Source organism: Bradysia coprophila (genome assembly GCF_014529535.1).
Source record: "Bradysia coprophila strain Holo2 chromosome X unlocalized genomic scaffold, BU_Bcop_v1 contig_39, whole genome shotgun sequence".
In the NCBI taxonomy this organism is placed as follows: domain Eukaryota; kingdom Metazoa; phylum Arthropoda; class Insecta; order Diptera; family Sciaridae; genus Bradysia; species Bradysia coprophila.
Window position 1 is genome coordinate 2,762,541 of NW_023503329.1, and position 16,330 is coordinate 2,778,870.

Sequence of the window (16,330 nt, forward strand, 5' to 3'; positions counted from 1 at the left end):
AATACAACGGTAGCTCCTTTATTTGACTGGATAAATATTGAGTTCCACCAAATTTAGTCAAACTTGAACGCTGTCCACACCACTCCTTACTTCAAATTAGCTTTCGGCACATGTTGTAACGCGATCTCCCATTTCCCTGTCCTCTTCAAATCCAACATAATTCTCACCATTTGATCTAATGTCAAAAACTTTCGGAAACCCTCCCCCCACTTCAGGTAACGATTCAATGGGAGTCGATCCATTTTCAAATTTAATTCCCTGGCCTTCCCAACTGACAACGGACTCTGAACTCCTTTATCTACCATCGCGCCGACTATGTAAATCATATTTGGTTCATATTCGGTGAGGTCATCATCGCAATGTGGCGTGAGGTACAACAGTTGTTCTCTGGGGAACACATCCACATAGCTGCACTCGTGCAAATTCATTGGGAATTCTTGGTTTCGCATCATTGGAATGTTGCGTTCCATATGCTTCATTGTCACGCTGTTGAAGTTTACGTTGCAAAAGTGCAGGTCGAATGGTTCTCTGTCTCTTCTATTGTCGGAAAAAGACATGGTGAGCTGATTGGCAGCATTTTTGGCTTCAATAACGGTCATGTGTTCGTCGTAAGAACAGTCGAAAATTAGTTTGTCACCGTGTTGCATGGCACGGAACAGCCTAATAAATGGAAAGTTCGTGGAAAAGGTTTCTCGGAAAAGGATTTACCCAACTGATCTTCCATGCATACCTATTGTTGCGCCATGAGTTTATGGTTTTTCTTTCTATTCGTAAGAGAAATGTAACTTTCCCCATCGGTTGTGACGGTTTCAGTACCAGCCGTTGTTCTAGCTCCTTTGTCTGTAATTTTCGCTTCAGCTAAAAAACATTCCTTGGTTAGATTCATGCCATCCGAGGATAATCAAAGTTCCAGTAACCCACTCACCCTAGTTTGTTCTATTGAAAATAGGTGCTTGTAGTAATGTTTCCTGGCTGTTTTAGTTTTCAACATAAGCAGCTCGTTCCAGTGATGTTTTTGAATGAAATTGATGTCGGGAGCGCTGCCCCCTTTTTCGCGTATTAAATCAATTTCGATTTTAATCAACTTCATAAAATTCAACCATCTACGTCAAAGCCAAGCAAGAGCACACCATGGATATCCGGTTTGATGAAACATTCGTCAAGAACATCTCCGGCATGGACATCCCACATGAAATGCTAGTTCTTCTAAGCCTCGGTCCAAAATTTGCCCTGCAGCCAGAACGTCTACCAATACCAGAACTGATCACTGACTTAGAATACGTAGTATCAAGATGCTCACACCCAAGCATCATACATTCGGTGCGCGGTCAACTCACATACACCCTCACTAGACATATGGAACGCCAAAATCAGCCAGACCGCATTCAACTATATCTGCGAAGAGCAGTTAAGACAACAGCTAGATTCTTAAAGGAACATCCAGACATTTTCATATCTACCAGCGACAAAGGCAACAAAACAGTCATTTGTCACCGTAAAGATTATGAAAAAGAAATGTCCAAAATGCTCAGCGACACTTCACAGTTCCAACCACTACAAAAAGACCCAACTCCGTCTTGCACCACAACACTGAACAATCATATCAAGAAAATTAGGTTGAAAAATCACATCACCAGACAACAACAGCTACAATTGCAATCTACTACAGCCATTCCGCCGAGAATCCATCGGTTCCATCGGGTCTTGTTTTGTGGATTTTATATTGTCCAAAAACACAATATAAAATCCACAAAACAAGACCCGATGGAACCGGGCATCCACTCCGCCTGGTAACCTCGACCGTTAAGACGGTTGCATACAATATGTCAAAAGAATTAGCTTCCATACTGGCACGAGCATACGACAAACCGAAATATTCGATAAAAAACTCCCAAGGTGTATTGAATGCAATCCGCAACAGACGTGTCCTCAGAGGCTACAGAATAACATCATTCGACATGGAAAACTGTTTTGGATCAATCTCCACCATATTGGCACTAGAGCTTATCGAAAATGACTTTGAAACCAAGATCAAACAGCACACAAAAATCGAGAAAGACGACTTTATTTCATCACTCCGAATATGCTTAGACGAATGCAACTATTTACTGTACAAAGGACAATTTTACCGCCAGCTCAACGGCATATTCATGGGTAATTCCGTGGGAAGTATAATTGTCCAAATAGTTACCGAACATATCATCAACGAAGTACTTAAACAGCTGAAAAAAGACCGACTAATTCCTCCCTCCGTTTGGATAGTATACGTCGACGACCATCTAGTAATATGCCGTGAAGAACACATTGACATCATACTACGACACCTAAATGCATTTGACCCAGGTCGCATAAAATTTACATGTGAAAGAGAAGAGAACAATTCCATTAACTTCTTGGATCTAACACTTATACGTCAACTAGGCAGCATCACAACCAATTGGTACACAAAATCCATTGCATCAAATCGAATCCTCAATTATCATTCTGCACATCCTCGTAACGTCAAATCCAACACAGCAACGGCAATGGTTAAGAAAATCATTGAATACAGCCATCCCCGTTACCACAACGAGAACTTGATAAAAATCCGAACAATACTTGGAAAAAACAGTTTCCCACCGAATGAAATATCTAGAATTATCTGACAAGCCACAGACCCACCCACCAGGCCCACAAGATCCAACGATCGCGAAGGTCCACCGAAATACTGTTCACTCACATATGTTCCAAAATTGTCCGAATCATTGGCACGACGCATCAAATATTTCATCCCTGAAATTACAATCGCCAACCGTCCTGATGATAAACTAACAAAACTGTACTCGAAAGAAAAGGACAAAGTGGACCCACTGCAGTCGTCTGATGTGGTGTACCGTATCCCGTGTTCAACATGTTCCACGCTGTACATTGGAGAAACATGCCAAAAATTATACAACAGAAAACAGCAGCACAAGAACTCCGTATCAGCCACGAACTTAGCCAAACCGAAAATGGCCTCAGCATTAGCCTTACACACGAAAACCAATGGCCACCAATTCGACTTCGAAAACATAAAGATTATAGACCGGAAACAGAACAAAAAGAAACTACAAATAGCTGAGATCAACCACATAATAATGAACAAAGACAGAACATGCAACTAAAAACAGGATTCCGAACATATTGGTCCAGCTTATTCAAACCTATTAATACAACATGCCAATAAGAACATGCGAAAGAGCAACATTTTCCCAATTTTCCACTCGATATATCCACAATATGTATTCTATTCCAACAACCGTGTAATATATTTGGTGTTCTATCTATTCGCTCCTCCTAAAGCAAATCTAATGAGTTTTCCTTCTTATTACGTACAATTTCACTGGTTGTTACGCCAGTTCATTTTCCTAACAATTTGTTCTCCGTCTTCTCGTCCAGTACATGAAAGGAGCAGTTCGTAAATAAATCACTGGGACAACTGATACAAGTGGGACCGGTTCTAATGTCTTAAGAACTATTACATTTGACCATTTGAAGGATGAATTTTTTACTTTGCAATTTGGCAACGGGCTACCCACATATAAATGTTACTCGGACTGGCACAACTACGAATAAAATAAGTTGCCAACCTTTAGACGCGATGTTTCTTATTACAAATTGTTCGATTATTCTAATTTATCATAAAACTATGCTGTGGCTATGAGTCGGTTGCCAACATTTAGACGCGATGTTTCTTATTGCAAATTGTTCGATTATTCTAATTTATCAGAAAACTATGCTGTGATTATGAGTCGGTTGCCAACCTTTAGACGCGATGTTTCTTTTTACGAATTGTTCGATTATTCTAATTTATCATAAAACTATGCTGTGGTTATGAGTCGGTTGCCAACCTTTAGACGCGATGTTTCTTATTGCAAATTGTTCGATTATTCTAATTTATCATAAAACTATGCTGTGGTTATGAGTCGGTTGCCAACCTTTAGACGCGATGTTTCTTTTTACGAATTGTTCGATTATTCTAATTTATCATAAAACTATGCTGTGGTTATGAGTCGGTTGCCAACCTTTAGACGCGATGTTTCTTTTTACGAATTGTTCGATTATTCTAATTTATCATAAAACTATGCTGTGGTTATGAGTCGGTTGCCAACCTTTAGACGCGATGTTTCTTTTTACGAATTGTTCGATTATTCTAATTTATCATAAAACTATGCTGTGGTTATGAGTCGGTTGCCAACCTTTAGACGCGATGTTTCTTATTACAAATTGTTGGATTATTCTAATTTATTTGAGCATTGGCTTTACTAGATTTTTCGGTCCATCATTGGTGGCAAGAATTAAACACAAATTCTTGAGACGTTTCGCATCTTTATTGATACATCATCAGTCATGTGGGCTATCTGATCCTCACAGTTTTGCATCATCCACAAACTGATACAAATCTTTTCACATCCAGTGAGTAAACATAAACATAAACAAAATTGACAATTACTAACACGGTCAAGTAAAAGTTAGAACAGACTAAAAATAGTCGAAGCTAACAAGGAAATTATTCTAATTTATCATAAAACTATTCTGTGGCTATGAGTCGGTTGCCAACCTTTAGACGCGATGTTTCTTATTACAAATTGTTCGATTATTCTAATTTATCATAAAACTATGCTGTGGTTATGAGTCGGTTGCCAACCTTTAGACGCGATGTTTCTTTTTACGAATTGTTCGATTATTCTAATTTATCATAAAACTATGCTGTGGTTATGAGTCGGTTGCCAACCTTTAGACGCGATGTTTCTTTTTACGAATTGTTCGATTATTCTAATTTATCAGAAAACTATGCTGTGGCTATGAGTCGGTTGCCAACATTTAGACGCGATGTTTCTTTTTACGAATTGTTCGATTATTCTAATTTATCATAAAACTATGCTGTGGTTATGAGTCGGTTGCCAACCTTTAGACGCGATGTTTCTTTTTACGAATTGTTCGATTATTCTAATTTATCATAAAACTATGCTGTGGTTATGAGTCGGTTGCCAACCTTTAGACGCGATGTTTCTTATTACAAATTGTTCGATTATTCTAATTTATCATAAAACTATGCTGTGGTTATGAGTCGGTTGCCAACCTTTAGACGCGATGTTTCTTTTTACGAATTGTTCGATTATTCTAATTTATCATAAAACTATGCTGTGGTTATGAGTCGGTTGCCAACCTTTAGACGCGATGTTTCTTATTACAAATTGTTCGATTATTCTAATTTATCATAAAACTATGCTGTGGTTATGAGTCGGTTGCCAACCTTTAGACGCGATGTTTCTTTTTACGAATTGTTCGATTATTCTAATTTATCATAAAACTATGCTGTGGTTATGAGTCGGTTGCCAACCTTTAGACGCGATGTTTCTTATTACAAATTGTTCGATTATTCTAATTTATCATAAAACTATGCTGTGGTTATGAGTCGGTTGCCAACCTTTAGACGCGATGTTTCTTTTTACGAATTGTTCGATTATTCTAATTTATCATAAAACTATGCTGTGGTTATGAGTCGGTTGCCAACCTTTAGACGCGATGTTTCTTATTACAAATTGTTGGATTATTCTAATTTATTTGAGCATTGGCTTTACTAGATTTTTCGGTCCATCATTGGTGGCAAGAATTAAACACAAATTCTTGAGACGTTTCGCATCTTTATTGATACATCATCAGTCATGTGGGCTATCTGATCCTCACAGTTTTGCATCATCCACAAACTGATACAAATCTTTTCACATCCAGTGAGTAAACATAAACATAAACAAAATTGACAATTACTAACACGGTCAAGTAAAAGTTAGAACAGACTAAAAATAGTCGAAGCTAACAAGGAAATTATTCTAATTTATCATAAAACTATTCTGTGGCTATGAGTCGGTTGCCAACCTTTAGACGCGATGTTTCTTATTACAAATTGTTCGATTATTCTAATTTATCATAAAACTATGCTGTGGTTATGAGTCGGTTGCCAACCTTTAGACGCGATGTTTCTTTTTACGAATTGTTCGATTATTCTAATTTATCATAAAACTATGCTGTGGTTATGAGTCGGTTGCCAACCTTTAGACGCGATGTTTCTTTTTACGAATTGTTCGATTATTCTAATTTATCAGAAAACTATGCTGTGGCTATGAGTCGGTTGCCAACATTTAGACGCGATGTTTCTTTTTACGAATTGTTCGATTATTCTAATTTATCATAAAACTATGCTGTGGTTATGAGTCGGTTGCCAACCTTTAGACGCGATGTTTCTTTTTACGAATTGTTCGATTATTCTAATTTATCATAAAACTATGCTGTGGTTATGAGTCGGTTGCCAACCTTTAGACGCGATGTTTCTTATTACAAATTGTTCGATTATTCTAATTTATCATAAAACTATGCTGTGGTTATGAGTCGGTTGCCAACCTTTAGACGCGATGTTTCTTTTTACGAATTGTTCGATTATTCTAATTTATCATAAAACTATGCTGTGGTTATGAGTCGGTTGCCAACCTTTAGACGCGATGTTTCTTATTACAAATTGTTCGATTATTTTAATTTATCATAAAACTATGCTGTGGTTATGAGTCGGTTGCCAACCTTTAGACGCGATGTTTCTTTTTACGAATTGTTCGATTATTCTAATTTATCATAAAACTATGCTGTGGTTATGAGTCGGTTGCCAACCTTTAGACGCGATGTTTCTTATTGCAAATTGTTCGATTATTCTAATTTATCAGAAAACTATGCTGTGGTTATGAGTCGGTTGCCAACCTTTAGACGCGATGTTTCTTTTTACAAATTGTTCGATTATTCTAATTTATCATAAAACTATGCTGTAGTTATGAGTCGGTTGCCAACCTTTAGACGCGATGTTTCTTTTTACGAATTGTTCGATTATTCTAATTTATCATAAAACTATGCTGTGGTTATGAGTCGGTTGCCAACCTTTAGACGCGATGTTTCTTTTTACGAATTGTTCGATTATTCTAATTTATCATAAAACTATGCTGTGGTTATGAGTCGGTTGCCAACCTTTAGACGCGATGTTTCTTTTTACAAATTGTTCGATTATTCTAATTTATCATAAAACTATGCTGTGGTTATGAGTCGGTTGCCAACCTTTAGACGCGATGTTTCTTTTTACAAATTGTTCGATTATTCTAATTTATCATAAAACTATGCTGTGGTTATGAGTCGGTTGCCAACCTTTAGACGCGATGTTTCTTATTGCAAATTGTTCGATTATTCTAATTTATCATAAAACTATGCTGTGATTATGAGTCGGTTGCCAACATTTAGACGCGATGTTTCTTATTACAAATTGTTCGATTATTCTAATTTATCATAAAACTATGCTGTGGTTTTGAGTCGGTTGCCAACCTTTAGACGCGATGTTTCTTTTTACGAATTGTTCGATTATTCTAATTTATCATAAAACTATGCTGTGGTTTTGAGTCGGTTGCCAACCTTTACACGCGATGTTTCTTATTACAAATTGTTCGATTATTCTAATTTATCATAAAACTATGCTGTGATTATGAGTCGGTTGCCAACCTTTAGACGCGATGTTTCTTTTTACGAATTGTTCGATTATTATAATTTATCAGAAAACTATGCTGTGGTTATGAGTCGGTTGCCAACCTTTAGACGCGGTGTTTCTTATTGCAAATTGTTCGATTATTCTAATTTATCATAAAACTATGCTGTGGTTATGAGTCGGTTGCCAACCTTTAGACGCGATGTTTCTTTTTACGAATTGTTCGATTATTCTAATTTATCATAAAACTATGCTGTGGTTATGAGTCGGTTGCCAACCTTTACACGCGATGTTTCTTATTACAAATTGTTCGATTATTCTAATTTATCATAAAACTATGCTGTGGTTATGAGTCGGTTGCCAACCTTTAGACGCGATGTTTCTTTTTACGAATTGTTCGATTATTATAATTTATCAGAAAACTATGCTGTGGTTATGAGTCGGTTGCCAACCTTTAGACGCGATGTTTCTTATTGCAAATTGTTCGATTATTCTAATTTATCATAAAACTATGCTGTGGTTATGAGTCGGTTGCCAACCTTTAGACGCGATGTTTCTTATTACAAATTGTTCGATTATTCTAATTTATCATAAAACTATGCTGTGGTTATGAGTCGGTTGCCAACCTTTAGACGCGATGTTTCTTTTTACGAATTGTTCGATTATTATAATTTATCAGAAAACTATGCTGTGGTTATGAGTCGGTTGCCAACCTTTAGACGCGATGTTTCTTATTGCAAATTGTTCGATTATTCTAATTTATCATAAAACTATGCTGTGGTTATGAGTCGGTTGCCAACCTTTAGACGCGATGTTTCTTATTACAAATTGTTCGATTATTCTAATTTATCATAAAACTATGCTGTGGTTATGAGTCGGTTGCCAACCTTTAGACGCGATGTTTCTTTTTACGAATTGTTCGATTATTCTAATTTATCATAAAACTATGCTGTGGTTTTGAGTCGGTTGCCAACCTTTACACGCGATGTTTCTTATTACAAATTGTTCGATTATTCTAATTTATCATAAAACTATGCTGTGGTTATGAGTCGGTTGCCAACCTTTAGACGCGATGTTTCTTTTTACGAATTGTTCGATTATTATAATTTATCAGAAAACTATGCTGTGGTTATGAGTCGGTTGCCAACCTTTAGACGCGATGTTTCTTATTGCAAATTGTTCGATTATTCTAATTTATCATAAAACTATGCTGTGGTTATGAGTCGGTTGCCAACCTTTAGACGCGATGTTTCTTTTTACGAATTGTTCGATTATTCTAATTTATCATAAAACTATGCTGTGGTTATGAGTCGGTTGCCAACCTTTAGACGCGATGTTTCTTTTTACGAATTGTTCGATTATTCTAATTTATCATAAAACTATGCTGTGGTTATGAGTCGGTTGCCAACCTTTAGACGCGATGTTTCTTTTTACGAATTGTTCGATTATTCTAATTTATCATAAAACTATGCTGTAGTTATGAGTCGGTTGCCAACCTTTAGACGCGATGTTTCTTTTTACGAATTGTTCGATTATTCTAATTTATCATAAAACTATGCTGTGGTTATGAGTCGGTTGCCAACCTTTAGACGCGATGTTTCTTTTTACGAATTGTTCGATTATTCTAATTTATCATAAAACTATGCTGTGGTTATGAGTCGGTTGCCAACCTTTAGACGCGATGTTTCTTTTTACAAATTGTTCGATTATTCTAATTTATCATAAAACTATGCTGTGATTATGAGTCGGTTGCCAACATTTAGACGCGATGTTTCTTATTACAAATTGTTCGATTATTCTAATTTATCATAAAACTATGCTGTGGTTTTGAGTCGGTTGCCAACCTTTAGACGCGATGTTTCTTATTACAAATTGTTCGATTATTCTAATTTATCATAAAACTATGCTGTGGTTATGAGTCGGTTGCCAACCTTTAGACGCGATGTTTCTTATTACAAATTGTTCGATTATTCTAATTTATCATAAAACTATGCTGTGGTTATGAGTCGGTTGCCAACATTTAGACGCGATGTTTCTTATTACAAATTGTTCGATTATTCTAATTTATCATAAAACTATGCTGTGGTTTTGAGTCGGTTGCCAACCTTTAGACGCGATGTTTCTTATTACAAATTGTTCGATTATTCTAATTTATCATAAAACTATGCTGTGATTATGAGTCGGTTGCCAACATTTAGACGCGATGTTTCTTATTACAAATTGTTCGATTATTCTAATTTATCATAAAACTATGCTGTGGTTTTGAGTCGGTTGCCAACCTTTAGACGCGATGTTTCTTTTTACAAATTGTTCGATTATTCTAATTTATCATAAAACTATGCTGTGATTATGAGTCGGTTGCCAACATTTAGACGCGATGTTTCTTATTACAAATTGTTCGATTATTCTAATTTATCATAAAACTATGCTGTGGTTATGAGTCGGTTGCCAACCTTTAGACGCGATGTTTCTTATTACAAATTGTTCGATTATTCTAATTTATCATAAAACTATGCTGTAGTTATGAGTCGGTTGCCAACCTTTAGACGCGATGTTTCTTTTTACGAATTGTTCGATTATTCTAATTTATCATAAAACTATGCTGTGGTTATGAGTCGGTTGCCAACCTTTAGACGCGATGTTTCTTTTTACGAATTGTTCGATTATTCTAATTTATCATAAAACTATGCTGTGGTTTTGAGTCGGTTGCCAACCTTTACACGCGATGTTTCTTATTACAAATTGTTCGATTATTCTAATTTATCATAAAACTATGCTGTGATTATGAGTCGGTTGCCAACATTTAGACGCGATGTTTCTTATTACAAATTGTTCGATTATTCTAATTTATCATAAAACTATGCTGTGGTTTTGAGTCGGTTGCCAACCTTTAGACGCGATGTTTCTTATTACAAATTGTTCGATTATTCTAATTTATCATAAAACTATGCTGTGGTTATGAGTCGGTTGCCAACCTTTAGACGCGATGTTTCTTATTGCAAATTGTTCGATTATTCTAATTTATCATAAAACTATGCTGTGGTTATGAGTCGGTTGCCAACCTTTAGACGCGATGTTTCTTTTTACGAATTGTTCGATTATTCTAATTTATCATTAAACTATGCTGTGGTTATGAGTCGGTTGCCAACCTTTAGACGCGATGTTTCTTTTTACGAATTGTTCGATTATTCTAATTTATCATAAAACTATGCTGTGGTTATGAGTCGGTTGCCAACCTTTAGACGCGATGTTTCTTTTTACAAATTGTTCGATTATTCTAATTTATCATAAAACTATGCTGTGGTTATGAGTCGGTTGCCAACCTTTAGACGCGATGTTTCTTTTTACGAATTGTTCGATTATTCTAATTTATCATAAAACTATGCTGTGGTTATGAGTCGGTTGCCAACCTTTAGACGCGATGTTTCTTTTTACAAATTGTTCGATTATTCTAATTTATCATAAAACTATGCTGTAGTTATGAGTCGGTTGCCAACCTTTAGACGCGATGTTTCTTTTTAGGAATTGTTCGATTATTCTAATTTATCATAAAACTGTGCTGTGGTTATGAGTCGGTTGCCAACCTTTAGACGCGATGTTTCTTTTTACGAATTGATCGATTATTCTAATTTATCATAAAACTATGCTGTGGTTATGAGTCGGTTGCCAACCTTTAGACGCGATGTTTCTTTTTACGAATTGTTCGATTATTCTAATTTATCATAAAACTATGCTGTGGTTTTGAGTCGGTTGCCAACCTTTAGACGCGATGTTTCTTATTACAAATTGTTCGATTATTCTAATTTATCATAAAACTATGCTGTGGTTATGAGTCGGTTGCCAACCTTTAGACGCGATGTTTCTTTTTACGAATTGTTCGATTATTCTAATTTATCATAAAACTATGCTGTGGTTATGAGTCGGTTGCCAACCTTTAGACGCGATGTTTCTTTTTACGAATTGTTCGATTATTCTAATTTATCATAAAACTATGCTGTGGTTTTGAGTCGGTTGCCAACCTTTAGACGCGATGTTTCTTATTACAAATTGTTCGATTATTCTAATTTATCATAAAACTATGCTGTGGTTATGAGTCGGTTGCCAACCTTTAGACGCGATGTTTCTTTTTACGAATTGTTCGATTATTCTAATTTATCATAAAACTATGCTGTGGTTATGAGTCGGTTGCCAACCTTTAGACGCGATGTTTCTTATTACAAATTGTTCGATTATTCTAATTTATCATAAAACTATGCTGTGGTTATGAGTCGGTTGCCAACCTTTAGACGCGATGTTTCTTTTTACGAATTGTTCGATTATTCTAATTTATCATAAAACTATGCTGTGGTTATGAGTCGGTTGCCAACCTTTAGACGCGATGTTTCTTTTTACGAATTGTTCGATTATTCTAATTTATCATAAAACTATGCTGTGGTTTTGAGTCGGTTGCCAACCTTTAGACGCGATGTTTCTTATTACAAATTGTTCGATTATTCTAATTTATCATAAAACTATGCTGTGGTTATGAGTCGGTTGCCAACCTTTAGACGCGATGTTTCTTTTTACGAATTGTTCGATTATTCTAATTTATCATAAAACTATGCTGTGGTTATGAGTCGGTTGCCAACCTTTAGACGCGATGTTTCTTATTACAAATTGTTCGATTATTCTAATTTATCATAAAACTATGCTGTGGTTATGAGTCGGTTGCCAACCTTTAGACGCGATGTTTCTTTTTACAAATTGTTCGATTATTCTAATTTATCATAAAACTATGCTGTAGTTATGAGTCGGTTGCCAACCTTTAGACGCGATGTTTCTTATTACAAATTGTTCGATTATTCTAATTTATCATAAAACTATGCTGTGGTTATGAGTCGGTTGCCAACCTTTAGACGCGATGTTTCTTTTTACGAATTGTTCGATTATTCTAATTTATCATAAAACTATGCTGTGGTTTTGAGTCGGTTGCCAACCTTTAGACGCGATGTTTCTTATTACAAATTGTTCGATTATTCTAATTTATCATAAAACTATGCTGTGGTTATGAGTCGGTTGCCAACCTTTAGACGCGATGTTTCTTTTTACAAATTGTTCGATTATTCTAATTTATCATAAAACTATGCTGTAGTTATGAGTCGGTTGCCAACCTTTAGACGCGATGTTTCTTATTACAAATTGTTCGATTATTCTAATTTATCATAAAACTATGCTGTGGTTATGAGTCGGTTGCCAACCTTTAGACGCGATGTTTCTTTTTACAAATTGTTCGATTATTCTAATTTATCATAAAACTATGCTGTAGTTATGAGTCGGTTGCCAACCTTTAGACGCGATGTTTCTTATTACAAATTGTTCGATTATTCTAATTTATCATAAAACTATGCTGTGGTTATGAGTCGGTTGCCAACCTTTAGACGCGATGTTTCTTTTTACGAATTGTTCGATTATTCTAATTTATCATAAAACTATGCTGTGGTTTTGAGTCGGTTGCCAACCTTTAGACGCGATGTTTCTTATTACAAATTGTTCGATTATTCTAATTTATCATAAAACTATGCTGTGGTTATGAGTCGGTTGCCAACCTTTAGACGCGATGTTTCTTTTTACAAATTGTTCGATTATTCTAATTTATCATAAAACTATGCTGTAGTTATGAGTCGGTTGCCAACCTTTAGACGCGATGTTTCTTTTTACAAATTGTTCGATTATTCTAATTTATCATAAAACTATGCTGTAGTATGTTATCTGGTCCTTACATGTAGAACATTCCGATGCCATTATCGTTGTTTGAAGAAACGAACCGTTGAGAACAAAAGATTGAGGTTATGCGATGTTGACCAAAATAAACGGATTTCACAGCTAGTATTCCAGTTGTAGACAGAAAACTTCACACTATTCCGGAGCAGCAAGACTAGGCAATCACGATTAGCATTACCACAATAAACACACAGAAGTCCAATATCAACAAAACTAATAAAATCAGCAGTGACCCAAGCTAACGTGTAAACGCTTTGACAGTTGACCCATCGATATGCTGCTGGTCCCGTGTTCGCTTCCGCCGTTCGGCGATTTTTTTTTCTTCAAATATGTAGATGGAAAGTAAATTTACCCTAGGTGGGTTATGTGTGAATTATCCAATCGTATAGGCTGTGGTTATGTATGTGTTTGTGTTTATATGCAGAAACGCGTAATGTATGAAATATCAGCTTGCAGGAGATAAATTAGTTTAACAAATTGCTCATGAGAAACGGGGAATAAAAAGCCCGGGAAATTATCTATCGATAGAAGGTCTCATACGTCACAAGTTAATGGTGCGAAATAGATTTTTGGTGGTTTTCAAGAGAAAGATTTTTTTAAAAGAATTTTCTCTTTATGCTCACGTAAGTTCGTGTAATAATATCGCCTGACTGATTCAAATACTCGTGCACTCTTTATGTAAGTCAAATGACGCCGTTTGACTGGCTTCTTTTTCCTCTTTTGTTCTCTTCCTTGTATCAAAATTGAAGACCTAACACGATGAGGAAAAGTATCTAAGAGATTCAGCAGCAACATCAGTCACATACGATTACTTTTCGTTTTGAAGACCAAACTGTCGGTGGTCGGGCAAAGAGTGAACAAATTTGAAGAGTGTAAAAGAATGGGACTTTTAGCACTCGACACAAGGACAGGTGGCATGGCATATCAGTAAAATTGCTACATCAACAATTAGAACACATTTATTCTGAACGAAATCAAAATTATTTAAAATCAAAAATCTTCTTCTCTGTCAATTCAATTCACTTCTTCCTTGTCAATTCAATTCAAACGCAACCGCGTGGATAAAATTCAAAAATGTTTCGGGTCAACTCAACAGGCCATAACAGCTTTTTCGGTTGCTACAAATGTTTCACCAGGAATCGGATAAAAAGGACTTTGATAACCACGTCTGAAAGTCTGCAATTCGTTCATGCACTGCACTTTTATGTAAGACCTCATACAGCTGAAACAATAGAGAAAAAGAAAATGTTTTTGTTCACAATTCACTCCATTAAATCCATAGATTCGTCTTACTTGTCGCCTCTAGGATCATTGGACATATGTTTGCATAGACTAGCCGCGTATGCATAGGAGTCGATGAGACCGTGACAAATTTCAGATAAATGTGGAGGCGCATTTTCCCTGAAACCACGAGTACCGTTAACTAAACCACGAGTACCGCTCACTGCAAAACACTCATCATTAGTGGCCAAGCTCATCATTTTTTGATAGGTCGTGTCCAATATCATTGCTTTTGTTTCATTCGACTTTTTGGTTATGTCGAATGATGTGTGATTGAACCGCAGTTTCTTGATCTGCAACATATATTCTGTCTCGTTCATGCCAGCATCAGTTATCTAGATGAAAATGATTTTAGTAAAAGTTGATTGTGGATTATTGTCTCATTATAACTCTAGTACTCACCACGCCTGTTTGACGCAGCACACAGTCTACAGCACATCTTTGGGGTCTGGGCACAATTTGGGTCACTTGTACTTTAGTTGCAAACAACTGTGACGCTTCGCCAGTCGGCACATCGAATGTTTTGCTGCAATTCAGCCATGATGCAATAATTTTTGTTATCGTTTCGTTGTATTGCTGATCCAGTTCGTTTGCAAAATCAGTAATAGAAAAGTTTGGATCGCTTCGAACGACTTTAATTCGTCGACAACCCTCGCCCTGTAAAGACTTTAACTCAAACAACATCTCGATTATTGTGGAAATTACCGTTTTAACTCACACTCGGAATATTGGGATGTTTTATGTAATAATTTTCAGAGTGAATAGGAGAGAAGTCGCTGTGAAGGCGTCTTTCGTCATGATTGTGATTCAGAAAACTCTGTAAAGATTCAGAAGTCCGTCAGTAATTGGATTATTGCGGAAGCCCAGCTATTGGCAACAACCTTTGGAGGTCTTGCACCAAGAGTAAAATCAAAACAAAAACTCAGCGCTATTGCGCACACAGTTACACAAACGACAATGAACTTCATTTTGAAGCTTTTTAGAATACTGAACGATACAGTAAGGTCGATTTCGTAACACTGAATGAGCCGTGAGACTATTTTGTCTTCCTTTTTATGATCTTTATGATTTTGATCAGGTGATTTCGAGCTGCAGTGTTGGCAGTTTTTTATGTAGATGCAACAGCAATGTGTGCTTCGTTGAAATGTGGACTACATTTGGGCGATAAATAAATCTTTTTCGATGATTTCGGTAGCACAATATTTACTTTAAAATATATGTAGGTCCAACGATCTTACTTCCAAGTCTACCATTCAATTTCCCTAAGATATCTCACAGATTTCAGAAGCAATTTTTAGACCCGTACGAAGTACTGGGGTCTTATAGGTTTACGCACACGTTTGTAACACGTCGAATTGGACTCCCTGAGTAAGGGGAAACCTATTGTGGTTGTCTAGAGATGCCAAATCAGTGAAGAAAAAAAATGTCCGTCTGTCCGTCTGTCTGTCTGCACGATAACTTGAGTAAAACGCATCCGATTTTGAATTTTTTTTTCCCGTTTGGTAATGTCAAAAGACAGGCTAAGTTCGAAAATGAGTGATTTTGGATCGACCCCTATCGAGGTGTGGCCCAATAAGTGCTTTACGGTTTTTCGAAGATATCTCCGGACATTTAAACGTTACACTTGTAAGTGATACGTCAAATAAAAGGTATTTGCAATACCGATCGACAAAAAAAAAGTTTATGGAAATCGGATGACCGACTCGTGAGTTATACCCCTTGGTGTGGAACAGGCACAGGGCGGCAAGCAGTTTT

General features: G+C 36.2%; 2 protein-coding genes across 3 annotated transcripts in view; both read right to left on the reverse strand.

Moving 5' to 3' along the window:
* The window catches only part of LOC119069814, a 35,199-nt gene that overhangs the window by 15,354 nt on the left and 3,515 nt on the right, over positions 1-16,330 (reverse strand). The gene's annotated exons all lie outside the window — the stretch shown is intronic.
* LOC119069809 lies at positions 14,238-15,616 on the reverse strand. The gene is made up of 5 exons (XM_037173968.1): positions 15,457-15,616; positions 15,294-15,392; positions 14,978-15,232; positions 14,588-14,910; positions 14,238-14,516 (listed from the first exon to the last, which is right to left on the reverse strand). The coding sequence occupies exons 1-5, from the start codon at positions 15,541-15,543 to the stop codon at positions 14,384-14,386; spliced, it is 897 nt and encodes a 298-aa protein (XP_037029863.1). The 5' UTR covers positions 15,544-15,616; the 3' UTR covers positions 14,238-14,383.